Raw genomic sequence first — 26681 nt, 5'->3', positions numbered from 1 at the left:
GTGATGTTAAAATCAGAAAATTCACCCAAAGGCGGCACAGACAAGCTTCCAAACAGAGACTATATCTACCACTTATCCAGCACAGAGCATAGTATCTAGCACAAAGAAAAGGGCTCAAACATTTGTTTAATGACCAAAAAACAGAAATCACAATATGGCAAAAGTTCTCCCTCACCCCCAATAAAAGTGTTTGCTTGAATATTTCCAAACCAGCAGAATTCAAATTAATTTTTGCTTTTAAATGACTCTTGACTTACACCGAATTATTTCCTCTAATCGTTTAAGATAAGTTTTTTCTCTCTCCTACCACCAAAAAAAACAAGGAATGAGAAGAAAGAGGTGTAACGTAGACTAAAGAATGACCCAAAGACAAAAAAATTTATCCTCCAGAAACTAGAAATCCAACTGAAAATTCCCATATTTCTTGCCCAGATGTACATCATAGAAGACATGGAGTCAAGGCACAGAGCTCTAAATCTGCCATCTAATATAACTATTTTCACAATTCCCAGCTCAATGGAAGAATAGAAAAGCAGTTCTAGGATGGGGAAGAAATACAGCTAATTACGCCGCCTAAATGAACAAAATCTCATACCACAAAGGTACAACTGGGTACTGCTGGGAGGGGAATTATAAAGGGAGCTTTTGGAGATTTTTTTTCCTCTTTGAAAAGATACGTGACTCCATAAAATACCCAATATTTCTGACCAAAGCATTGAAAACAGAACATAATAAAGAGGGAAGAATTGCAAAATAAAAGAGAATGCATTAAAAAGTACCTAAAAGCAGTAATTTCTAAGCAACTCAAATATCATTGTAAGTAGTATCTTTATTATCTTGGAAAAGAAACAAAAGGGAACATATCTTAAAATGCAAAGAAAAAACTAATTGATCTATATGTTAAAACTCTAACAAGATGACGAAATAGAAAACTAACATTTTTTTATATTCCAGGAACAAATGATAAATTTCACCAAACCAAGCCCTTAGGAGAAAGTCCCTCTCAATATCTTGAAAGATGTCAGCTTCCCTTTAAATTGAGGTGCCCTCCCAAAGTTCAATTAACAGAAGTGCTAACAAGATTCAACATATAAAGAATTAGGCCAGCCTTCCTTTAAACACTAGAAACTAATATGAAATTCTCTGAAAGCTTCCAGTTCTCCAAAAAAAAAAAAAAAAGTTTTCCCCTACCTCCTCCCAGACCCCACATTTGCCACTCAATAAAAAGGCCCAGGAAAATAATTTCAATTCTGCAAAGTGGACAGGGTCAAAATTACTCAAGACAAATGTATCTTCAGAGCCATCAAAGAAGTCATTTATACCATTAGGAAAGTCACAAAATCAAAACAAACAGCAAACCCATTGTAGAGAAAAATCCAGCTACTGTTCTGACAACACAGAATCTATTTCAGGCTGCATAAAACATAACAAGCAAAATAAATCCAAGGTACAAGCAAAATGCCACTGCCTCCTCTTTTGTTTCAGGCACAATGTAACAAGGGCAGCCTGTCTGGGGCTCTGCTCCTGCTGATACAGTATTGCTGCTTAAACCTTCCTCCTCAAGGTCACAGCCAATTTCAGCTCTGGAATAAAAGGCAGATAGTGGCAGCGATGGTTTGGGTTATCACTGGCAGAAAAGCAGAGTGTAAAAGTTTATGAGCTCATCAGGATTGTTGTACCATTACATCAGAGGCAATTATAAATGGCCAAGAGCAGGAGATGGGGAGCCAATCAGATCACAGATAGGATGTCAACCTAAGACCAACTGTCTCCTGGCTTTGACAGAAGGATTTTACCTCCATAATTCAAATCCCAAACCAAAGCAATCTGCACTTACTACTCCAATCACTCAGCTGTTTACCAGCACTTCCAGGGAGAAGCCCAGGCCACTGGGCCGACGGAGACTAAGACAGGAGATGGCCCAGACTGCCCTGGGTGAACCGCAGCCGGCCTCTAGCTGTCCCCAAGCAGGCCCCTGCCCTCCCTCGAGGTCCCCCCGAGTCCGAGGGGCCCCTCCTTGAAGGCGCAGATGGGGGAAGGCCTGGAGAAAGGCGGGGGGTGGAGGCAGAGCGGAGCGGCAGGTGAGCAAAGAACTGTTCACTCAACTACCGAGCTCCTAGCACTGCCTACACCCCCAACCTCAGTCTCTAGCACCCCCTCACCCCAGACCAAGCCCTTTCCCACACACTCTGCCCCACACCCCCCTGAAGACCCTTGAAGTTCGTAGGGACCAGGAGAGAGGGAGAAGAGGAGCAGACACGTCAGGGAAAACCCCACACAAAGGCAGAAGGAGGGAAGGAAAGGAAGGCAAACAGGCAGCCATTTTAAGAGAGAAGAGCCAGACAATGGCAGCTCCCCAACAGTGGGGGCCCCGGACTGGGAGTAGCCCACAGCTGTAGCCTGGTCCCCGCGGCCGCCACCCAATCCCCGGATCCCGTTCGTCCCAGCCCCCTCCCCATTCAGCTGTGTACCTGCGGGGTCCGGGCGAGCGACTGCCCCCCGCCGCCGCTGCTCCCGGGGCTCATGGGCGCGTGGTGGCTCCTTTGTTGGGCCCCTCCCGAGGCGGCTGCCGCCGCCGCCGCAGCAGCAGCCCCCCAGCACTGTGAGGCCATGTCCGCCGGGCCTTTGCCGGCGCCCCCGTCCTGGGGCCCGCTGCCGTAGTCGCCCCCGGGGTAGCCCTGGTAGCCCCGGGCCGAGCTGGGCGACGTGAGCAGTTGGTTGAGAGTGGGGGTGGCGGTGGGCTGGGGGGTTCCCCCGCCGGCCGCTGTGGGGCCGCCTCCCCCCATGGCCCCGAAGCGCTGCTGAGCGAAGGACGAAGACGACGAAGAGGCAGAGGCGCTGGAGGAGGGAGGCGGCTTGGAGCCGGCGGCCGCCGCCGCGCCGGAGCCCGGAGTGCCACCTCTAGGGGAGCTCAGCGCGTAGGCCTGGGGGGGCGGGGGGTAGGCGCTGCGGTTGGGGTAGTAGGAGTTGTACTGGTGGTTGGGGAAGCCGTGGTCGTGTGAGTTCTGTTGGGGCCCCGCGTAGGGCTCCAGGCCCCCGCCGCCGCCGCCGCTCTGCAGCGCTGCCAGGCCAGGGCTTTGTTGTCCGCCATGTTGTTGGTGGAAGACGGCGGCCGCCGCGGCGGCGACAGCAGACGGGCTCCGGCCGTAGGTTTGCCCGAAGCCGTAGGCTGGGGGCGGCAAGGCGGCTGCGGCTGAGTGAGGAGGCGCCCCCACCCCATCGCTGCTGCCGCCGCCGCCGGGCGGCTCCGTGAGGTTATTGTTCAGGGCGGGCCTAGGGCCCGCGTTCCCGTTCGAGTTCTTCAGGTCCGGCTCCGCGCCGGGCCCGCCGCCGCCGCCGCCGCCACCCCCATTGCTCTCGGCCCCGTCCTGCAGCTCCTTTCCCAACGGTTGCGGCGGCCCCACGGAGGGGCCCTCGCTTTCCTGCCCGGCGGCTGCCTTCATTTCCCCGCGCTCGGCCGCTGCCACCGCCGCCTCGCCCCCCGCCTCCTCCCGCTGCTGCTGCTCCGCTTTCTTCAGCTCCGAGGGCGGCGGCGGCGGGTTGCCCAGGCTGCTGGCGGCGGCGGGGGCGACCTGCGCGGCCATGATCCCCGCTGTCTCGTCCGCGGAGAGACCCGGCCCTGTCTTCGTCTTCTCCCCCCCTCCCACCCCGCCCCGGGGCCGAGTCCCCCGGGCTGCCCTCCCCACCCGCCCGGGCGGGCCTCTCGGGGCTCCGCTGCTGAGCTGCGCTCGCTCGCTCGCTCGCTCCTCTCCCCCCCGCCCCGCCGGCTCAGGCTCCGGGCTGGCGGCGGCGGAGGAGGAGGAGGCGGCGGCGGCGGCCGAGGCGCCGGCGGCTCAGCTGCTCCCGGCTCTGTGGGCTCGGGACCCGGCTCTCCCGGCTCATTCCCCCCAAGCCCTTGCCTGGGAATGAGGGGGGCGGTGGAGGCTCCGCTCCCCAGGGCCTGGCCCCGCTGTGACTCTCCGCTTTCTGCTGCCGGAGAAGGGAGGGAGGGAGGCGAGGGGGAGGGGGCGGGGGAGGGAGGGAGGGAGCGGGGGGAGGGGGACCCGGGACGGGCGGGCTGGAGGGCGCGCGGCGGCAGCCGGGGCGCTGGGAGGCAGAGTCGGAGCGCGGGCCGGGCGCCCTGCCTCCCCTCCCCGGCCGCAACGCTAGCCGAGGCTGCTGCGCGGCAGCGGGCGGGCGAGCGGGCGAGCGGCCGGACTGAACGGCTAGAGCGCCCCACTCTCCTCCGAGTCCCCCTCACTCCGACACGAGGCTCAGCACTGCCATTTTACCCAGCGCCGTCGCGGCCGCCTGGCAAACCCGGAACGGAGCGCGGAGCGGGCGCAGGCCGTGGAATGGACTCGCTCCCTTCCCCTCACAAAGGAGGAGGGGAGATAACCAGCCGCGGCGGCGGCAGGCCCTCTGCTGCTTTCGCTCGGCAGCGTCGCCGCCGAAGGCTTCGGGGAAAACCCGGCCCGGAGCTCACGCCTCTTCGGAGCCTGCGCCGTCTCGGTCCCGGCGTTCCAATCCGGGTCGGTCCCCTCCAGGCCGCACGGAGGGGAGCGGGCAGTGTGCACTTTATTCGCGGCTGCAGAATTGGCCTGGGCCCGAGACCGCGGCCGCCTCGGCCCAGGCCTGACCCCCTGGCAGCGCGCCTGGTCTCTTGGCTGATACTTAGCACCTCTACAGCACTTTTCTTCTTCAAAGCCTTTTACAAACCCGCTCAAAAGACCCAGCTTAGTGAGAGAGTAAGCCTTACTTTTCACCCCCTTTACAAGCTGATGGAATGACAGATCATTGTTCAGACTTTCCGTTTTCCCTTTCCTCTGCCCTCAGTAGCAGTTCCTTCACAAGGCTCTGGGAGCATGAGGTCAAGATTATCCCCATTTTACAGAATTGAAAAAGAATGAAGGGGACTGTCCCATCACTTAAAGTCAGAGAACAGGGCAGTGGCTTTAAAAAGTAGCAGAGTCCCCAAAGCTGCTCTTGTCTACTTAGCCTTTAAAGAAAAAAGTCAAGTTGTGTCATATCCAACAATGGGTTTGAATATCAGATGGGTTTGAAATCAAAGCTGGTCATCTCAACACCGACTTAAAATGATCACCACAGAAGCTAACTCTGGGGACATATGATAAGTCTTCTAGCAGGAGAACCCAAGCCCCATCTTTGCCTCCTAAGAGAACTTAGCCCACAGTGACCAACAACCCCAATCTCCAAAAACAGTACCTGTGAGACTGTAAACAGACCACAGAAAAGGCTCCAGGGGCTGCAGGAACTTGAATGTTCAAGGGAACCACTGCAGAAGAGGGATGGCCAAATGGAGGGAAACCTTAAAAAGAGAAAAGGGGCAGTCTAACAGGTCACTTAGAAAATGGATGCAACCCAAATGTTTTCTATCTTCCACTGAAAAAATTCTTTAAAGTTTTACCACTGCATTCTAAGAGATGCTGATTGAGCTGGAGGATTACATAGAAACTTCAGATCTACAGGCCCAACCAAATCCCAGCAGCAGCCTTTTCCTCCTCAGGCAGACTTGGAATGCTCTGACTTGTGACAGGCTACAAAAGCCAGAGGGGATTCCAGCTCTTCACCAGGCCCAAGGCTGCCTTAGGAGAAAGAAGCCCAGGCCCATGTAGTCACTAGACATCAGGGCCTCTTTTCTCCTCAGATTTCATAAATGGAGACTTGGCCACAGAACCATTATCTTAGGACTTCCAGATTCTGCAGGCTCCTGGGATACTGGCTGAGCCACTGGTAACCGTGAATAATTCCCAAAACCTGAACTCATTCCTACCCAATCAAACTTAGGAGCATCCTACACTGAAAAGGCAATACCTTCCTGCTCATCTAAGAGTGGTGTTCTCCCCATCCCCAAAACACACGCGCACGCGCCAAGAACCAAACCAGCCTACCAGGACCTGACTGGAATGGGCCAGTGCTCTGTTTCACTCAGAGTCTTCAGGGACAATAACTCTCCTGGTGCATTAGGTCCTAGAAACCAAATTATAGGCTGCCTCATAAATGAAGCTTGGCTATTTAATCAACTGCCTCAGAGCTGGCAAACAGTCCTGAGTCCTGCACACAAATGAGGAATTTTGTACATGCAATTACCCTGCCATTTTCCTCAGAGCTGGAGTGTAATGGGAAACCTGGAGCCCAGAGAAAATCTGGAAACCAGAATGGATTGGTGTCATCACCTTTCATCAATGGCTGTGAAATTGAGAAAGTGAAAAAAATCCCTTTCCTACACGTGGACAAGCTATTTAGAAACAGCCACCATTTTTATCTAGCATTAAGTGCACAAAAATCTATCCACCTAGGTTGGAGGAAGTAATATGACATTTCTCCTTTCCCACTATTTGTTTTTAACCTCAAATCTTTTAGGGCCCTCATCCACCTCTATCTTTAGAGTCCTACACCACTATCCTAGGGACTGCCTAGTTGAAGGGAACTTTCTCAGAAACCGGCCCATCAGTTTTCCCTAGGGGCAATGGCAGCGGGAGAGGGGGGAGGGGCGAGTCGGGCACGTGGCTGGCCGGAGCTGCGAGCCCAGGATTTGGGGCTGTGGGTCTTCCCCTCAGTGGAGTTTTCTCCACCACGGCCCCTGCCTTTTAACCCCACACCCAGGCAGCTCAGGAATCCCGGCGCAGATTAGAAAGCTAGGACTAGGACAGCGCGTACCCTCGCGAAAGTGCCTCTGCCACCAACAGCCTGATGGCAAATATGGACTGAATCGTTGACATGGAAACCGGACTAAAGTCTCGCTTGCGCCCTCACAAGAGAGTTCTTATCACCGTCCCCAACCGCACGGAGCTTGGCAAACGTGGACTGGATTTCTGGCCCGGAGGATCAGGCGGGGTTTCTGCGCGCATTAACTCCCGTGGCTGAGGCAGCCAAGGAGGGGGCAGGGCTGCCAGGACAAACTAAAAAATGGCAGATGTGTTGTCATTTTATACGGCTGAACGGTGTGCATAGATTGGGCCCGAGAACAAGGGAACAACCTATTAAAATCCACGCATCCAACTGCAAAATGTGGAACCGAGGCCTGGTGGGTTTGCCAAGAGAGGGAAACGTTTGCAGGGTGGACAGCCCTTCCTCTCTCGCAATTTGTTTCCCCTATGTGTCCGAAATACAAAACTCAACAAACAAAAGATTGAGCTTGGCGCCTTCCTTTCCCCACTCATTTTTTTGGAGAGAAGACGTTTTAAGGCCAGGGACCCAGTAAGGATTTGCTTTGGTTCTGAACTAAGTCGCGGGGAATTGGTGGAGCGCTGGGTTGTGGCCCCCACATGCGTCTACACCGCGGCAAAGGAGTAGACACCCAACGGAGTTCTCTCCAGTGAGAACTGGAGCTGCGAGTTTGAGCAAAAGGGCAACTATGTCAGTTGACGGAAGCCAGAAGCAGAGTTCAAAGCCTGGCGTGGATTTCCGTCTGGAGCCGTCTGTTTCTTAAAGTTTGCAACTGCGTGTTCAGAAACAGCCCCAGCGGAGGCTTTGGGAGCAGTGTGAAAGTCTAGCACTACCATCTGACAGCAAGCTGCAAAACTTTGGGCTGCATATTAAGCGAGGAAAGTGGATTGAAGCAAGAGTCAAGGCAATTCATTATATTACCGGCTCTCAGACGGGAGCTATAAGATACGAACTGGATCGCCACAAAGAAAAATGGAATGGAGTCTGAATGACGCTCCATAGAACTTCGTGGTAGAATTGTGCCCGGTACCTAGAATCTCAAGAGTAACCTGAGAGGCATCAAGCTTAGTGGGCGCTCAACAACCGCTTGTCTAGGTGATGCTTTTTCCACTCATCTCAAAGTTTTAAACAATTTGGAGGAATTTACATTTCTGAATAATAAGGAATACATTTTGAGAAATATTAATTTCCAAATGAAGCTTTTCTTTTTTTTTTACCAGAAGCTTAGCTCTACAAAAATACCCCTAGACATTTAATTCAACTTGCTTTTGTTGTACTCATATAAAATAATTACTTTCACCATCACCTCCCCCAAGAGACTAAAATCAAAATTAAAATTAATAAGGGTCCAGGCTGGTCTGGTTTGTGGTGGGTTTCAAACAAAACATAACATCAAGGGTCCATGTAACACGAGGAAAAACAGTCAAACCTCTCACATTCTAATTTGTACATTTTCCTCATCTACCAATCTCATTGGTGAGCTTTCTGACTATTCTTTTGGAGAAGGCAGAGTAAAACTACAAATAATATTTTAAAACCAAACCTGGATTGGAGTTGTATAAACCACCGGGCAGATCGGAAATTTGGACATTTCTGCTGAGCCTCATTGAAGGTTTATGTTCACCAACTAATGCAAAAGTAATATATGAAAAACCTACTTGCAAAGAAGTTTGAAAACCACTTTATAGTCCATCAGAAAAGAAACAATAATTTTGTATTTGGTACTTATTACATTAAGCTGGGTTTAGATTTGTAGAGCTAAGCACAAGCAATATTACCAAGGAAAGATAAAGCCACTAATCTTAATACTGAAGGCTATTTATTGCTCAGGAACAGGAAAAGTCTGTTATCTTTGACTTCCCATATTAAACCAATGTAGGCTGCTTTTGTTTTGCTTTATTCTTTAAAATCAATCTAGAAAAATTTCACACATATAAAATGATTGTAAGAATTTTTGAAAGTTGAGGGTAGAGATGAAAATCAGAGGAAAATCAAACATTCTAGGTGAATATTTCAGCTTGCTTGCATAAAGCTTTCTTACACTGCCATTTTACTGAGATAGGAAAAAGAATCAGAGAGTGGGTACATTTCTCATAGTAATTCTGGAATGGATCTGGAATGGAGTCTTCTGCTCCAACACAAGTTCTGTAGAAGAGAATTGGAAAAAGAAGGATAAACAATATGAGCACTAACAAAATGGAAGGAGGCAAGCATGCAGTCCTGTGCAAGAGGAGAGGAGGCTAAAACAGCAAATGTCCTGCCTATTCTCTGCAATACAACCACCTCAAGATCCAGTATGATTATCTCAGGCTTTTTAAGTAAGAATTGAAAAAAATCCAAAGAAACCTTTTAGGCATGAGACAGGAAGTGAATGGCCCCTAAGGGAAAGCATTCTGACTGGCTTTAATAGAGTTTAAACTCAACTATCCCAACAGAAAATAATTTCTTCCAAAGATAAAAGTGGACCAAACAAAAAGTCAGCTGTGGAATACTGTGATAGTAGTGGTGTGGCATTCCAGTGAAATGCAGGACTTAACAATGACACCAAAGGAAAGCTGCCAGGGAAAATTACAGTGAGTTTTGGTGCTTTTCCAAATTATCACTTTCTGCCCTGAAACTTAACAACATTGAAACTGGATTCAGAAGCCTCCACGGGGGCTGTGATCAGCAGGTTGGGGACCAGCATTTTGATTTTTATTGGCCTACTTCTCCAAAGAGACTACTGGAGGCCTCTGTACCATGTGTTGTTCTTCCAGTCTTGCTGTGGAAGGAAAGAACAGGAGACAAAGGAGAAATAACCCAACACATTGCATCGAGCCTATCCAACAGGCCATTTAGAAATAGTGCTGAAACACATACACACACACTTACTCCTCCCCCGCTCTCCTCTCCACTACAATATGTTTTCATTGATAGAGTCCGTCTACATACTACACTCAAACAAGAGTACAAAATGCCATATAACCTTAGACGCTATTTTTGCCCCAAACACCAAGACCAGGATATATATTACACATTTTTTAATGTGAAATCCCTTTTGGCCTCAGAACAAAGTCCAAGAGCTCATTTAAGTATTTTTTCCCCCAATCAATCACAGCAACCTAAAAATATGGACACTCTGTCCAGCAAAAACTGAAATTCACGTCTGGCGTTGTGTTTCCCCTTTAGCCCAGCTAAAATTGGAAGTCCAGAATATTCTAGAAAAGAAAGATTCTAGTTGACTTCATACCTACTCTTTTTTTAATGACCTAGCAGTCAGTGTGTCCAGATGGAATCATAGGAGAGCTGAGGTACTACATGGCCTTCAAAAAAGAAGATATTCTCCAAGAAGCTTAGAGGTAAGGAGGTCGCAAAATGATTGGCTACTGAGGATTTTTAGTAATCCATCATTAGCATGATTTGAACTGATTATGGAAACGTTAGACAGAAACCATTTTATAAACTTAACTAAATATCGTAGACCAAGGGCATGCCATCTCTACCTTACTCTTCTCTCTCATGTTGAAACAACCTTACCCTATGCACCTGCCCTTCTTCAGCAATCCTGGATTGCATGTTCTGACTCAATTTTAACCAAAATGGATATTCTGCTGAGGTTCAGAAATTGTGAGAGCATGTAATTCTTTGGACTAGAAATTAATAGTATGACTATTGCTAGTAATAAGATCATTCCAAAACCATATTTATAAACTTCATTAAGTACATTGTTCCTTGCTTTAACTATCTCCCAGACTACTTATTAATGCTATCCTTGGTAGTAGGCATTTCTAAAGTCCCAGAATAAAGTTCACAGGAGAGCCCTGCAATAGCAATAGCACTAAGACTAAATGCAACAGAAAAACAGGAGCAGTCATGCTGAGCCATAACTGTTCGCTGACATCACCTTTTGACTGCCTGTGAGTGATTCATATCATCAGCGATCTGCTAATTGAATATTAATTAATTTAGTAAGTTCTTCACCATTGCACAGACTATCCTATCTGACCTAGTCTCTACCCACCCACCCACACACACACACTCATACAAACACACCTCTGACATCATGTTTTGGTGTGTGATGCCAAAATATGAGAAATATTTAACAAGAATAACAGGAGAAGCATTTTTAAACAACTAAAACTATGGAAGGGACCTGGATAATGAAGGATGCTTGTTTTCTGTTTTATTTAAGGGTTTTATTGCCATACTTTCAACTCCAGAAAATGTACAAACACACACATTTATAAAGACATCATAGAGCCTCGCCAGGATTAGAGTTATACTAAACATATTCTACACTGCCATTTTCCCAACTAAATGAAACAGAACAAAAACATGGAGAAGGAATTTACAGGATGAGTACTACAAAAACATGAAAATTCTGCTAGAGGTGTGCTTGGAAGTGAATAGGGGTGAGGAATGAGGAAAGGGAAGACAAGAGTTAAAGGAGGATGACCTAATATTCAAGGCAAAGAGCCTACAGTTTGAGAGCTATCTCAACATTTGAGACAAATGTCCAGACTTTCATTCTAAGTCAAATATCCAAACACTGTATTCCATTTATAAACTGTAATTATCAAGATTTCAAATAGACTTACAAAATCTAATCATACGGACTATGTATGCTCAGAAGCATCAGAGCAGAGTTTCTCCATGAGTCAAATAATTATCTCTTCACTGCGATGCGTTGAACCAATCTAGAATTTTCCACTTTTTGATTCTGGATGCCAATCCTCTCATTCAGTTTACTATAAATGGGAGGGCCTCTGACAATAACCCTGCTGTGATATATAACATTGTATATACACTACCTTCATACAACCCATAAAGTACATTGTAGGCTACTGTCTACCCAGGAGCAAAGACATACCAAAAATGGTATAGGCCTTTTTATTCAAAATTTATAAGCTCTTCACACTCAGGTCATTTTCATGAACAAAGAGAAAAGAAAAACAAGGAAAAACTTAAGACATGACAATTCCCATTCTACATTGTATGGGAACTTAAAGAGATTTTGATGAGTACAAAGAAAATGGAGAACATTAAAAGTACTTTGAGATCACTGGCCTAATTATCAAAGGCATTATTATTAATATTATTAATGTTCTTACACTCAGGTTATATTTAGTCATTTTTCTTCCCCTAGAGGAGAAAAGAATTAAGATAACTTCTCTCCTGCTCCTCTCTCTTCTTCTCTCTTTTTCTGTCTCAGTGTCACATAGGCTCTCATGTTGGGTAATTGCATAGAAAGGTCCCCAAGGTATAATTTATACTGCTGTGGCTGCTCTCAAAGCCCAGACTCCTGGGCATAACAGCCCTCAGGCCAGGGATTCTTGCTTGCATAAATTGGAACCTAGTACTCCATAGGCAGCTACATGGGATTATGAGATATTTGTTCTACCTATTTGGCTGACTTTGGGGTTAGAATAGTCTTAGGTCTTTGTAACAAGAGAAAAAACTGTCTACCAAAATGAATGGCTAAGATACACCAAATCAAATCATGTCCTTAATTGGATAGACGAGAAAGAAAAGAACAAGCCTGACTTAGAATCCATTCAATTGCAACTCTCTCACAGAATCCTGGTGCTAGATGAGGAAACAGAATACAGCCTTCCAACCTTTTGATCCTTTCTATTGAAGATCAGTGTTTGAGGGGTTTCAAAATTAGTGACCTGGGAAGTCCCCGACCAGCAGCTAGCATTTCCTCACCCCATGAACCTGCCGCTGTCCCTTTCACGGGGCTGGTGCCTCCAGTTCAGCCTTTCTGAGCACCCTATGCAGCAGCGACACAAAGCAGAATTGTTAACTGAAGAAATCCTAAATATCCAAAGCTGCATCGAACAGGTAGAATCCCTTGTTTTGTTTTGTTTTTTTCAAATTTGAAAATTTGTATTCCACAGAATTCTCTATAAAACAAGTTTTTAAAACATGGCATCTCCAAAGCCATTTTTCTATTACAGTATTTATAAAAGTTGGAGTGATGTTTACCTTAAACTCCAAACATTTATCAGTTGACAGCATTCAACTCTTCTATAACTTAAGAAACATATAGAGAAGAAAACAAATTCTGAAGTCTGCATACTGCTTAGGCCTTCATATAGGTAATGTGAAGTACACATTGATAGAAAGATATTGGCAAGAGGTTAAATTTCTAAAAGTGTAAAAAATAATAAAAGAAAAAAATTTTACTCCAGGAAAACCAAGGAGATAAAGTCAGCCTAAAGGTCAAAAATATATAAAAACAAAAGGAAACAAACACATTGGGCAGCCTCTTGCATCTCTGTAACATTCAGAAAATAGTCCAAGTATAACATGAGGGAACAAGGCACCTGGTGCTCACCTAGTGCTGCAGTCCATGGAGCCCTCAGGTCAATGCACCTCCAGAAGGAGGAAGCAGCAGTCTTCACTACAGACCAAGCTGTGTGCCTGTGATACTATGTCATTTGTAGCAAGAATCCTTCTTTCACAGGGAGCTATTGAGGAGCAGCTCTGTTCCCAAACAGGGTATTCCAAATCGCCTTGCTCTTGGGTTTCCCTGAGGGCCAGACATTAGGAGAACTTGCTTGCTGTATCTGTAAAGGAAAAGGAAAACAGCAGAGATCTTAATATAAAATTAAGTCACTCGGTTTTCAAAATACCAGTATTAGCTGTTATTAGAAGCATCATATATATGATGTCACTAGCAAGTATGAGAAGGTATCTATAAAAATATTTAATGGATATCTAACTTCAGTACAGAGCTCACAAAAATGTGATCCCAATGAAAGAATAAATATAATTTCATTGGGTCTCTTAAAGCCTCTCTATTCAAAGTGTGATTCCAGGACTAGCAGCGTTGGGATCACCTAGGAGCTTCTTAGATATGCACAATCTCAGGCCCTACTTCAGACCTTCTGAAACAGAATCTGCATCTTGACAAGATTCCCCAGGTGATTTGTATGCAAATTAAAGTTTAAGAGGCACTGTCTTAAAGATGGGTGATTCCAGGAAAAGGGTTGCCTCTCACCTCAATTGAAACCATTCAATTCATATTCATGACTAGAGAGGGAGAGGATTGTAAGAATGCTCTCACATTATGACCTTTCCTCTCTGGTTTTTAAGTAAATGTTCAGGGGCCATTCTTTCTCTTTCTTTCTTTGAGATATAATTACAATTCACCATTAAAGGGTACAATTCAATTGTTTTTAGCTTATTCAGAGTTGTGCAACTGTCACCACAATCAATTTTAAACATTTCATCACCCCTAAAAGAAACCCCATACCCTTTAGCTGTCACTCCCCATTCTCCCCAGCCCCAAGCCCTTGGTAAGCACTAATCTACTTTCTGTCTCTACAGTTATGCCTATCCTGGACATTTCACATAAATGGAATTGTATAATATATGGTCTTTTATGATTGGCTCCTTTCACTTACCGTATTTTCAAGGTTCATCCATGTTGTTTATCAATTCATCTTAATCCTTCTCATAAATGACTGTTATTCTTTCAATAGATATGTAGATGAGGCAATGTGACCCCATCAGCCACTCCACTCAGTGGAGCTCCTGAGCGCCACCACTCCCTTAGGAGAAGCCTTTCTCTTCCCATTACTAACTACCCTAATAAGGAGGTCTTTAACACAGTTCCCTTTTTCCATCTTCTCCCTGGGACTTAGTAGCTCAAGTACAGTTGGCCCTTGGCCAAGTTTCTCTCCACAACACCTGCAGGCACTACCGGTGCTGCCACCTTATGCCCATTTCTTGAAGTAGTGGACATTGGGTCAGGTGCTATCTTTTTCCCCAAGATCCCTGCTCTTTGCTGTTTCCATAGCAATCAAGGTTGTGACTCATGACAGAGTGTGACCAGGAGAGGTCGAGGGTGTGCCATGTGGGAATGTATGCTTGGCACCCTCAAATAACCAAGAAGCAGAGAAAGAAGCAAATGCAAATGCTCTTGGGGCTAAAGCGGGCCATGATTTTGCAATCTCTCTTCCTGATTCTCTTGGCTATTTCTTCAGCTCCCATTTCTCTTCCTCTCCTCAGTTTACTTTCATTTCCCTATGATATTCTTCATAGAATAGAGAACCTAAACATCTCTCCCTGTTCATTTCTACCTGGATTGTTTGCTCTTGCCACTTCCAGTAGCACAACAGTTGTGTACTTAGACATTTGAATATGCTAAGTTACTTCTATAAAAAACAGAGTCAGTCTAAACATTCTGCCCTACTGAACAGCAAAACAAGGAAAAGGTATTTTGTTCTCCAAAATCAAGATGTTCTTCTTCAATAAATGAAACTATCCAAAGCCAAATTTTTGTTATGAAACATTATCAGTCCCCTCAAAAAACTAGTGTAGTACAAAAGCACTTTCCCTAGATGCTCATGCCTGGGTTTGGGACCTTGTCTGAGTTCATTTGGAGGTCTGTAGTTCCATTATAGATTGTATACTACCCTGTATTCCCTGAGTAGCCCATATATCCTCAAGTCATGCCCTTATTCCTGGGAAAGTCTTTCCAAATTAAGACTCCAGTTTCCTCAAGCCTCACTGCCACTCTACTGTATTCATTCAAGAAATGTTTGCATAGTACTACATGCCAGCCCTGTGCTGTATTCAAGGCAGACAGACTTTCAGCTCTCATGAGGTTTTGTTCCAGAGGTGTTGGGGGAGGCTATATAATGGTAGACTGCAGGCCTAATGGACCTGTCATGTGCTTGGCTGATTCTCTCAGTGTGTCTTGACGAGTCCTGCTCTCCCTGAGTGAGGCAGGCAAGGAAGACCTTTCTGTCTTGGGCAGCAAGGAAGAAAAGCAGGCGGATTCATGTGGTCCTAGCTGGTAGCCTTGCAGATCCTTCTGCCTTCAACTTACTTTGGCCCTTGAATGACCCCTGAGATCCACAGAGGTATCACAAGGGCTGAGAATCATAGCATGAATGGACTTCTTGACATTATTGAATTCTTAAACAATAGCTTGCACATATTAGGCATTGTTCAGAAATTGTTGTTCTACATAATCTATGTAATTTATATAGTTTCATATTATTTAGCAGTATAAATTACATTGTGGGTTTGTTTGTATGATCATCTTTTAAGCCTTGGGAACTCAGAACAAGGTGTTACATTCCTTTCCTGTTTTCTGCTCTTTTTGTCTTCCACAGGGCTGGGAATACCAATGGGAGCTTGTTAAACTTTTACTATTCATCAGCTTGTAGAGGAATACATTATATATTCTCTCTTGCTAGGGGGTCAAAGCAACCAACCAAATCTAAAGACACATTTGGAAGACCTGTCAATGTAAACAGGTGTGTATTTACTCTGACTTTGCTATTACAATTTGGAAAAGCTTCATTTATCTAACACCCTTGGAGAATGTGAAAAGTCTGAATTAGTTTTCTACATAATTGACACTAATCCCTTTAAATACAAAATGTTTAAAAATCTGCCTTTAATAAAATATTTTCAATAAAATAGATCACTGCCTTTTTGAAATATAGCAAATATAATTTAACCTCTTCTTATTTTCTTGGATTATTAGCATTCAGAACTAGAATAAAAAGTAATACATCTTTGGGAAATATTAAAATATACTAGGTTCTTTGCTCTACCCCAAATAATCCAAGGCTGGTGTGTTTTTGTGCTCTTCTGTGTCCTAGTAATTTTCTTTCTGTTTTTTTTCCACTTCTTTTGTTAAACTATTAGATAGTACCTTTTGCTACTTCCTGGGTGCTTGGCGTTGGCAGTTCTCTTCCTAATCTGTGTCCTAGGAAACCAGATAACCAAGTTTATTAGCATTGTGTGTAAAGTAAGAGCAAATAGGTTTTGAATATGAGAGTCTTTCCTGGAAGTGAGTAGTATTGGCTTTTCAAAAGCAGTTCAATGTTCCTTTTCACTGGCTCCAATATTCTCAATTCCCCTACAGATGCCCTAGATTGTTGGATAAATTACTTTCTGTAGAAAACTGAGCTGTTATCAGGGTACTTCACTAATACAATTCAACTAGATATAATTTTCTCCATCAAAAGTTCCCCTTTGTTTCTAAACTATTCTTTTTAGTTCCTCTTGATTTCTGATTTCAAACCATTAGTCCTTACAATATGGGCATAAAGAGAACCTAAAAAACTTAGAAAATGTGTAAGATTTAAAGATCTCCTTATAGATTACAGGAAAACTTTCAAATACAATGTTTTTCTTTTTCTGATAGGAAAAAGGCCTGAGTTATAGTTTTAAGTTAAAACCAATGTATTCAATTTTAAAAATGTAACAGCTACCATTTAAAATTGAGTGTCCAATATATGCCAGGTGTACATATTTTCTTTCCTATACTTAGTACAGGGCTATGAAGTTTATAACAACCTTACTTTACATTTGAGGAAAACTGAAGCTAACAGACATTAAGTAACTTAACCAGGGTCATAGGAGTATTAAATATAACAGCTGAGATTCAAATTCCACCTGGAATTAGAAGTCTGCATTATCTTTCTTTCTCTCTTCCTTCCTTCTTTCCTTCCTCCCTCCCTCCCCACTCCCCCTCCTTCTTTCCTTCTTTCCTCTTTCCTTCCATGTGTTTCCTTCCCTTCCTTCACTTCCTTCCTTCCTTCCTTTCCTTCCTTCCTTCCTTCCTTCCTTCCTTCGATCCTTTCTTTGAAACAGAAGTTTACTTCTCAAATAACACACTGAAAGATCCTGGACAGCAAGTGGCTCTGCTTCGCCTGGTCAATCAGAAACTTGGGTCTCTTTCATACTGTTTTGCCCTCGTTAAGGATTTTCCCTTATTGCATGTTCAAAGCTCAGTTTCAGGCACATCTGGTAGTTTGCTTTGGAGTGGCGACAGCTAAACAAGAGTGAGCATGGGCCCCTTCAAGTGCCTGTGTGTTGACAAAAGGAGGAATAGGGGATCTGGATGCTCCTGGATGAATGAGGAAGGTCAAGGACTGGGGGTGCTTATTTCTCCACCTCTAACCACCTCCCTTCCTCTTGTACCCAGAACTAGCTTTAAAGCTACTCTCAAAGTCTGTATCCTTTCTGTAAATCAAGTTGCCTTCCTTATACCATTGCTTAGAGGTAATAAGAGTGTATTCAGCATGTATTCTGATAACGTGACCAACTTGACCATGGACTTACTGGCAATAAATGTTAACCAACCGAGTCTATAATTAGCAATTATTATTACAAGATAAAGTCAAAGTGGTTCTTCTCAGCTGCTAGATTCTCCCCTTGAGGGAAGAGTTGGGAGTGACTTGGAGTTGAGACTTTGATGAGAATAAGTATGGGAGTAGTTCAATAAGAAATTGTAGGCAATTTCCTAAAATACCTGTGATTGTAAGATATGTAGAGGGGTCAACCTGGCTTAAAGGGCAGGGTCGTCTGTGAAGATGTATGAGATGACTTGACTCTAGGAGCCAGTCACAAGTTCTGTCAGTCAGTAGTATAGTCCCCTAATGAATAAATGACAATGAGAATTGTGTTTTCTGAGTTCTTATTTAATATTTATAGCTTTTTGAAGTCTTTAATTCTTTAGTTTTTTTCTCTTTAATTGTGACAAACACCAATTCTAGTTTGCCTCAATTAATTCATGTTCTTTCTTCCATGTTCTGCTTCTTCTTTAAGTTAGTTTTGTGTGTGTGTGTGTGTCTGTGTGTCTGTGTGTGTGTGTAAATACTTAGAGTTTCTGCCTAAACTGCTTCTACCCAGTGAATAATATTATTCCTAATAGTATTTCATGATTCTCTGGCCAAATTCATCCTTGGGTTTTTGGTTTCTCTTATGACTATTTTTTTCCCTTCACATTTTCAGACTTACAGTTTTGTCTGTTATTTGGCCTTCTGTGCACTTACCACCTTTTACCTAGAAGATGTGAAACATTTCATTTTGATTGTGGTAAACAGTGTTGGGATTCTAGGGGTTCTTCTTTCTTTAGACCCTCTGCCAAATCAGAGTTGGGGCCCAAACTCAGTTTAACTAAAAGTTAACAAAGGTCAACAATTCATCTTTCAAAGGTTTGCTTTGTGTGAGGTGGAAGGGGGAGTGGGGATGTGGGCTGTGAGCTACGGCACCATCTTGATGTTGTGTCTTATGTTTTTCAGTTCCTATAGTTGTGTAAGCTACTGTGGTTGAGAATGGGGTTAATCTGGTGTAGTCTCGCTCAAATAAAGACTCCTCTTCAATGTATTACAACATAACCCTTCATACCTTGGATCATGCTGCTCCCTTCAGCAGAAGTACTCTTATGGCTCCCCCAAGTCTCATCTAAAATATCACCTCTTTGGGAAATAGTCTCTAATTCCTCTAACCTGGGGTTGGCAAAAGTTTTCTGTGAAGAATTGGATAATAAATATTTTAGACTTTATGGGCCAAGGGCAATAAGAGTGCTGCATAAGGTCTATGTCCCAACGATTCAACTCTTCTGTTGCAGTGCAAAAGCAACCACAGACAATAGGCAGTTAGGAGAGGTTGGAGTGCAACAAAGCTTTTACAAAAATAGGCTGTGGGCTAGGTTTGGCACATGATCTTCAGTTTGCCGACCCCTGCTCTACTCAGATATTTCTTCTTCAACCTAATTGTTCATGCCTCCTTTACCCCACTTGTACTCCACCAGAACATGAACACCTTGAGGGCAAGTATTCTGCCTTTACATCGCTCTGAACTGAGTAAAACTGAGCTCCCAATTACCATAGGTACTCTCTAAACATTTCTGGAAGAAAGTGGGGAAGAAAGGTAAGAGATGGGGTTCCTAATTAAGCAGGAAACGGGACTGTGCAAATCCTCTATTGATATGCAGTTCAATATGACCTTCCCTTAGAAACACGAACAGATGCTATTTATAAAATGGCTGCATTGGGCTCTTCTGAAAAGTTTGACTTCAGCAAGCTTGTGTTTGGAGATTCATATATGCAGTAGCCAGGCTCCAAGATGGCCCTCAATGATTCTTACGTGCTGGTGTTTCATGCACCCTCACATGCTGAATAGGGCCAATAGAATATTATGGAAATAAAGATGTATGGCTTCTGAGGCAAGTCATAATAGACATGTGGCTTCTGCTTTGCTTTGTCTTGGCTCAGTCTCTCCGGAGGAAACAAGGTGCTATGTCTTGAAGACAAATAACCCTATGGAGTGGTCCACAAGGTAAAGAACTGATACTTCCTGCCAACAGCTATGTGAGTGAGCCATCCTGAAACTAGATTATCTTTCCTCAGTTAAGCCTCAGATGGTTGCAGTCCCAATTGACATTTTGACTATAAACTCACAAGAGACTCTGAGCTACACAACCTAGACACTCCTGAACTTTTGACCCATAGAAGCTATATGAGATCATGAATGTTCATTATTGTCTTAAGCTGCTAATTTTGGAAATTATGTTACATAGCAATAGATAATATACAATATGCTAAGTTGTATATTTGAATTTCCTGTAGTCTTTCAAAACACCTCACTCTTCTCTTCTTAGCATTTAAAGTATCTAATTCTATATTTGTTTAATGCCTGCCTATCTCTTTCACTGGGGCAGAGATATTTAATTTTTCATCAAACACAACTCCTAGCATTCATGAGGCATTTAAATATTTTTAGTAATTATCTAGTAACACGCAAAATAAAGAATTCTAAACCCAAGAGTGATTTGCTCCCAACATTTTGTATGCCTAAAACATATAGCAATGGTGTATTTCTCAAAATCATCCTTCACATAGAATTGAAATATTTACATGCCTCTATTGTGGCATTATCACACTAAGTAATAGTTGGTAGTCTGTAATCTCTGTGAGGCCAAAGACCTTAGCATATCACCTTTGTATTTTGAACATTTGCAAGTGCCCACCACAAAGGTGTTCAATAAATGCTACTGAGTGATATGTTAAGAGATGTAATCAATTTGTGGAATGACTGAAGATGGACTTCCCATAATACTATTCAAGACTTGAAGTTATGCTATCTCACTCAATATTGCAGTTTTGGGGATTCTTTGCTTTGTTGTGGTATCATCAGTTATACTGAATTAAAAATAAAGCCCTCTAGTAATGCCTCTTCACCAAATCAAATTTAAGTAAGACATCCTACTCAGAGAGTAAATCAGAGGAAAGATAATAGCATCTTCTGGTCTAAATGCGGTTTCAGTTAGGCAGGTGGAAAACACAGGAAATACATATTCCCTAAGATATATGGATCCCTAGACTAATCTATCCCTGTTTATGCTTAACCAGCAAATCCAAGGATACTAGAATCAGATCCAGCAATTAGAAGGGCTCCTTTGTGAGAGAATGCCATTTAAAATACTAGGAAGTCCAAGTGATAACAGAGGATTTGGATAATTTATGATACATAGCAAAGCTCAGAGTAAAATGCCTCAAGACTGTGTAATATTTATAGTAATATTCATAAATACCATTATTATGATATCAACAAGTCAACAGATACTTTCAAAATTAATTTTTATTTTATGTTACTGTGAAAATTTACAAGGGAACACTTAAAGTCATTCTCAGTAGAAAAAGTACATCTAAAGTACCATGTTATACCAGAACATATCAAACATGATGTGTCTTGATTTCAACCCAAGCTGCTGACACAAATTATACAATACGTATACACACGCTAATTAAAACTAGTAAAAGTATCAGTTGATTTAGAGATGACTGAGAATTGACTTAGTTAATTTTCTTCTGTTATTTACAATTTCTATTGCAGTGGCTACTAGTATAACTTATTCACACTAATGTATCTACATAGAGTTCCATCATCAAAATAATGAGGTCATATCTTCCACTGATGGTCTCTCTGACTGCTGATGACCTTCTCATGACATATACAAAGAATGGCCACAAAGCAATATCAAAAACAAATCTATCTTAAATTGCCAAAGTACAATGACCAGCATGAAACACAAACCCTGGTAAAGAAGTAAAGACAATATTTAAGCTGACTCTTTGAAAGTACTACCATGTTCAAACATTTTCATTTAGATTATATCTAGCCAAAAAAGGGAGGGCACAGTAATGTCAGCAGTGGACCACACAGCTTTGAAGATCTCCTAACAAAGTCACAGGAGCCACCAATGTACACATGGTGTTTGAATGGAACAGTCAAGCATGATGTGCTGGGACCGGGCCCTGTTTATATGATGTTGATATACAAAGAGCATCTCAGCTCTAATTGAGACTGCTCACCAAGTCTTTCATTGCAATGGTCAGTAGGGAAGGGGCTGTGCCAACTGATATGGCCAACAAAGCTGTTAATTAGTAGTTTCTATGTCTATGAAGTAACCTTGAAGACATGAATGCTAACCTTCACAGAAGTAGCCAACTTCATATCCCAATTTAATATATACAATTTCATTATATATTCTTGAGCTACAATGGTAATTATTCATTCAACAGTCATTCAATATATTTTAAAGAGTTATATTTTGTCTGACACTATTTTAGGTGTTAAGGACACAGAGGTGAACAAAATGAACGAAAGTCTCTACCCTTAAACACTTACATTTTAGTGATGGGAGACTGACGATAAAAAATAATTTAAATATAAGTGGAATATATATCAGATGATTCATTGGGGGAAAAAAATAAATCAGAAAAAGGGGAAAGAGAATGCCAGGGTTAGGCAGGGTTGTGACTTTAAACAAGGCAATAAAGAAATACCTCAGTGAGAAGGGAACATCTGAGCAAAAACCTGAAGAAAGTGGGGGAGTGTATTAGTCAGCTCAGGCTGCCATAACAAAATACTATGGACTGGGAAACTTCAACAACAACATTTATTTTCTCACAGTGCTGGAGGCTGGAAATTTAAGATCACTCTGTCAACATGCTCAGGTTTTAAAGAGAGCTCTCTTCCTAGCTTACAGACGGTAACCTTCTTATTGTGTGCTCACATGACTTTTCCTTGGTGCATGTACATGGAGAGACAGAGAGAGAGTGAGGGGAGGGTGGAGGGAGAGGGAGGAGGGAGAGAGAGAGAAAGCTCTCTTCAGTCTCTTTCATGTAGACACTAATCCTATTAGATCAGGGCCCCACCCTTATGACTTCATTCAACCTTAATTACCTTTATGAAAGCCTTATCTCCAAATAGGTAACTTGGGGGTTGGGGCTTCAACATATGAATTTGGGGAGGAGGACACAATTTAATCTATAGCAGGGAGTGAGTAATGCAGATATCTGAGGGAAGACAGTTTAGGTAGAGTTTGGGCCAGAGATATAAGTCAGGGAGTTGTCAGCATGTAGAATATATTTAAAGCCATTGGGCTGGATGAAATCACCAACGGAATGAATGTAGAGAGAAACAAATCTAAGGTCTGAATCCTGGTGCACTCCAATGTTTAGAGGTGAGAGAGATGAGGAGGAACCAGCAAAAGAGACTGAAAAAGAACAGCCAGTAGGAGTAGGAGAAAACTAGGAAAATGTAGTATCCTGGAAATCTAGTGAATAAAGCATAGCATTTCAAAAAGGAGGAGGTGAGAGCTCTATCAAATAAGAATGAAGGCTGAGTTCTAGTCATTGGATAAACAACATGGAGGCCACTGGCAACCTTATCAAGAGTTATTTTGGTAAGGGCAAAAAGCCTGATTGGAGTAGGTTCAAGAGAGACTGAGAGAAGAGGAACTCAAAACACTGAGTAGACAAGCAAGAAAAGAAAAAATAGATAAATTGGACTATATCAAAATTAAAAACTTTTTGCTCCAAATGATAACATCAAGAAAGTGAAAAGACAACATACAATATGGGAGAAAATATTTACAAATCTGATAAGGGACCGGTACCCAGAAATATATTTTTAAAACTCTTACAACTCAACAATAAAAATAAAATAAAATAAATTTTTTAAATGGTCAAAGGACTTGGGACATATCTCCAAAGAAAATATGTAAATGGCCAATAAGCACATGAAAAGATGCTTAACATCATTAACCATTAGAGAAATGTAAATCAAAACCACAATGAGATATCATTTCATATCCACTGGGTTGGCTATAATCAAAAAGATAGATAATAGCAAATGCTGGTGAGGATGTGGAGAAACTGGAACTCTCATATACTGCTGGTGGGAATGTAAAATGGTGCAACATTTTGGAAAACGGTTTCTCAGTTCCTCAAAAAGTTAAACATAGAGTTTACTGTATGACTAAGCAATTGTACTTCTAGGTACATGTCCAAGAGAAGTAATAATATACATCCACGCAAAAAAGGTATACATGAAGGTTCATAGCAGCACTTTTCGTAATAGCTATAAAATGGAAAAAATCTAAATGTTCATCAACTGACCAATGAATAAATAAAAGTGATATATTCAAACAGTGAAATTGTTATTCAGCAATAAAAAAGAATCAAGTATGAGTATATGTTACAACATGGATGAACTTTAAAATATTATGCGAAATGAAAGAATCCAGTCACAAAAGACCATATATTGTATGATTATATTATATGAAAAGCCCAATATAGGTAAATCCACATAGACAAAAAGATTAATGATTACGTAGAGTTCTATAAACTAGAGAGTGATTTAATGGTCAGGGAGTTTCTTTTGGGATAATAAAACTATTCTAAAATTGATTATGGTGATGGCTGTACAACTTTGTGAATATATTTAAATAAGTAAATTGTACGCTTTAAATAAGTGGAGTTTATGGTTTGTGAATTATATCTCAATGAAAATATTGTTGTTTTTATTTTTAAATGCATAGTGATGACTTGAGGGGCAGAGAAATAAACTCTAGTAGATACTTAAAATCGCCATTTTGGATTCCATTCTAAGTGTATCTGACTCTAAAGCCTATGTGTTCTTAAGTGCTCTGCTATAGTGCCTCCTAAGGATTATTTCCTTAGGTCAGAGTCTCAGAAGTCGAATTAATTACTGAGACAAAGGATATGAACAATTTACTGGAAGGGCCAAATGAGTCCATGTAGCCATCTAGGCTTGCCAGGTACATGGCCCACTTCTAGGCAAAGTCAACTGTTCTTTCCTGCTCAAGTGCTATGACCCATACAACCTGTTTTGAATGACACAAACCCTGAACCTAAACACCTCTTGAAAACAAGGTCACCTCACTGGGAACCCATGCATATAGCACATTGAGGCCAAGTTATTTACAGTAATCTAATCACATGAAGCACTCTCCAAGAATAAAAGTGTTTTCAAAGGGAAACCAAGTCATTCCATCAGATCAAATCATTGAATCAATGAAAATTTTAAATAAATTATCTTTTGTCCCAAGGGTAGGAGAATATACAGAAGTTAGAACATCTAATACAGTAAGACTAAACTTTCTTAATCTTCATCTTTCCTCAAACCTTAACAGCCCCTTCCTGCCCTAAACTCAGCCAATGAATTTGCCTTTTATACTACTGGGAAAATACAAGCAATCACTTAGGAACTTTCTTATCTTCTCATCACCACATCCACCAACATCTGCATCAGAACCCATATTCTATCTTCCCTCTTCTGACAAAAGGAGACTGTCCTTGTTCCTATTGAAGGTCGACCTTCCAATTTAGGCTCTGTATGCTACCCACTCCTAGCTTAGTCATGGAGTTTGCTCTTGAAATTTTCCCTAATCTCTCCTGCTTCATCAGTTCCTCCCTTTCTATTGAAAACATGAAAGCATACTCTAGTATCTCATATTTAAAATACTCTTCTGGGAAATTTTTTAAAATGCTTTTGGAGTGGGGAAGTTTTTTAAAGTATGACACAAAACTCAGACAAATTCAACTATGTTAAAAAAATTTTTGCAAGAAAAAAAAATCTCTATAAACAAAGTGAAAAGGTATATTTGCAACTCAGATAACAGAGAGCCAACATGCCTGAAATATTAAGAGCTCCTACAAATCAGTAAGAAAAAGACTAACTTATTAGAAAAATGAGCAAAAAGTAGGAAGAGACAACTCAAAGAAAAATAAATATAAATAGCTTGTAAACTTTTAAATATTCAACCTCACTCAAAATAAAGAAAATGCAAAATAAAAGAGACCATTTTTGGTGCAACACCAAAAGACCATTTTTTACTTCCTAGATCAACAAAGATAAAAAATGTGATAACACACTATATAGGGAAACAGGCCTTCTAATCATTGTTGGTAGGATATATTGGTACAAATTATATAAAAGCATTTTGGCACCTTTGGCTCAGTAATTATTCTAAGTAATTTTATCCTACAGATATATTGCCACACATGTGAAAAGATCTATGTACAAAATCATTCATTGCAGCTTTATAACAGCAAAAGATTGGAAACCACCTAAGTATTAATCAATAGGAATTACCAGGAGATCGAATAAATAAATTAGAGTATAACAACACAATGCAACCATAAATAAAGAAAGCAGAAGACCTTTTTATATATCTACATGGAACAATCTCCATGTAGATATATCTCCATGTTGATAAGTAGGAAAATGAGGGGGCAGAAGCAGTGTGTACAGTGAGCCACCATTTGTGTATTTATTTAAAATGAGATAAGGTGGGAAAATGTGTATAAATATTTGTTTGTATATACAGAGACTATTTCCAGAAGGATTTATGAGAGACTGGAAACATTGAAATGAGGGAAGAAAATACTGTGACTGGGTTTGGAAAGGTGTGGGAGTGAGATTTTCACCATATACCCTTTCGTACTTTCAAAATTTTGTACCATTTAATGTAATCTATTTAAAATTTTGTTTTTATTGAAAAATATTTTTAAAGTTTTTCTTGATCCTCCTCCCTTCCAGCTATCGCCCTATTTCTTTACAAAACTACACAAAAGCTTTGTCTCTATTTGCTGTCTCTACTTCCTCATCTCCATTCTCTCTTCAGCCTATTCAAACCTTATTTTTGTCCCCATCATTCTAATGAAACTGTCTTGTCCAGGTCATTATATTCTTCATCTTGCTAAATCCAATGCCATATATCTACCTTCATCTTCACATCTCAACAGTATTCAACACTGGTTGACTTCTCCCTCCTTGAAGTAATTTCTTTGCTTTGCTTGTAGGATACTTCTGGTTTTCTCCTAATTTTCTTCTTGCCTTCTTAGTCACCCCTCAATCATCTTGGTTAGAGCATCCTCTTCTTATACCTAATTTCTAAAACTTGG

General features: G+C 42.2%; 1 protein-coding gene and 1 long non-coding RNA gene across 5 annotated transcripts in view; both read right to left on the bottom strand.

The window, feature by feature from the left end:
* ARID1A (AT-rich interaction domain 1A) overlaps positions 1 to 3991 on the bottom strand; it is a 63532-nt gene extending 59541 nt beyond the window's left edge. For both annotated transcript variants that reach the window (XM_039854544.1, XM_039854545.1), the window contains exon 1: positions 2472 to 3991. In XM_039854544.1, coding sequence (XP_039710478.1) covers positions 2472 to 3584 — 1113 coding nt within the window. In that variant the 5' untranslated portion in view covers positions 3585 to 3991. The remainder of the gene's footprint in view (positions 1 to 2471) is intronic.
* Positions 3992 to 4022: 31 nt separating this feature from the next.
* The window catches only part of LOC120596165 (uncharacterized), a 41676-nt gene continuing 19017 nt past the window's right edge, over positions 4023 to 26681 (bottom strand). For 2 of the 3 annotated variants that reach the window (XR_005651093.1, XR_005651094.1), the window contains 2 exons: positions 12989 to 13220; positions 4023 to 8814 (listed from right to left, as the gene is read on the bottom strand). This is a non-coding gene — a long non-coding RNA (uncharacterized LOC120596165). The remainder of the gene's footprint in view (positions 8815 to 12988; positions 13221 to 26681) is intronic. The other variant, XR_005651095.1, reaches the window with a different exon arrangement.

The sequence above is a fragment of the Pteropus medius genome, unplaced genomic scaffold (genome assembly GCF_902729225.1).
Source record: "Pteropus medius unplaced genomic scaffold, Ma_sr-lr_union100, whole genome shotgun sequence".
Taxonomy (NCBI): Eukaryota; Metazoa; Chordata; class Mammalia; order Chiroptera; family Pteropodidae; genus Pteropus; species Pteropus medius.
This window is presented reverse-complemented; position numbering and strand designations above follow the sequence as displayed.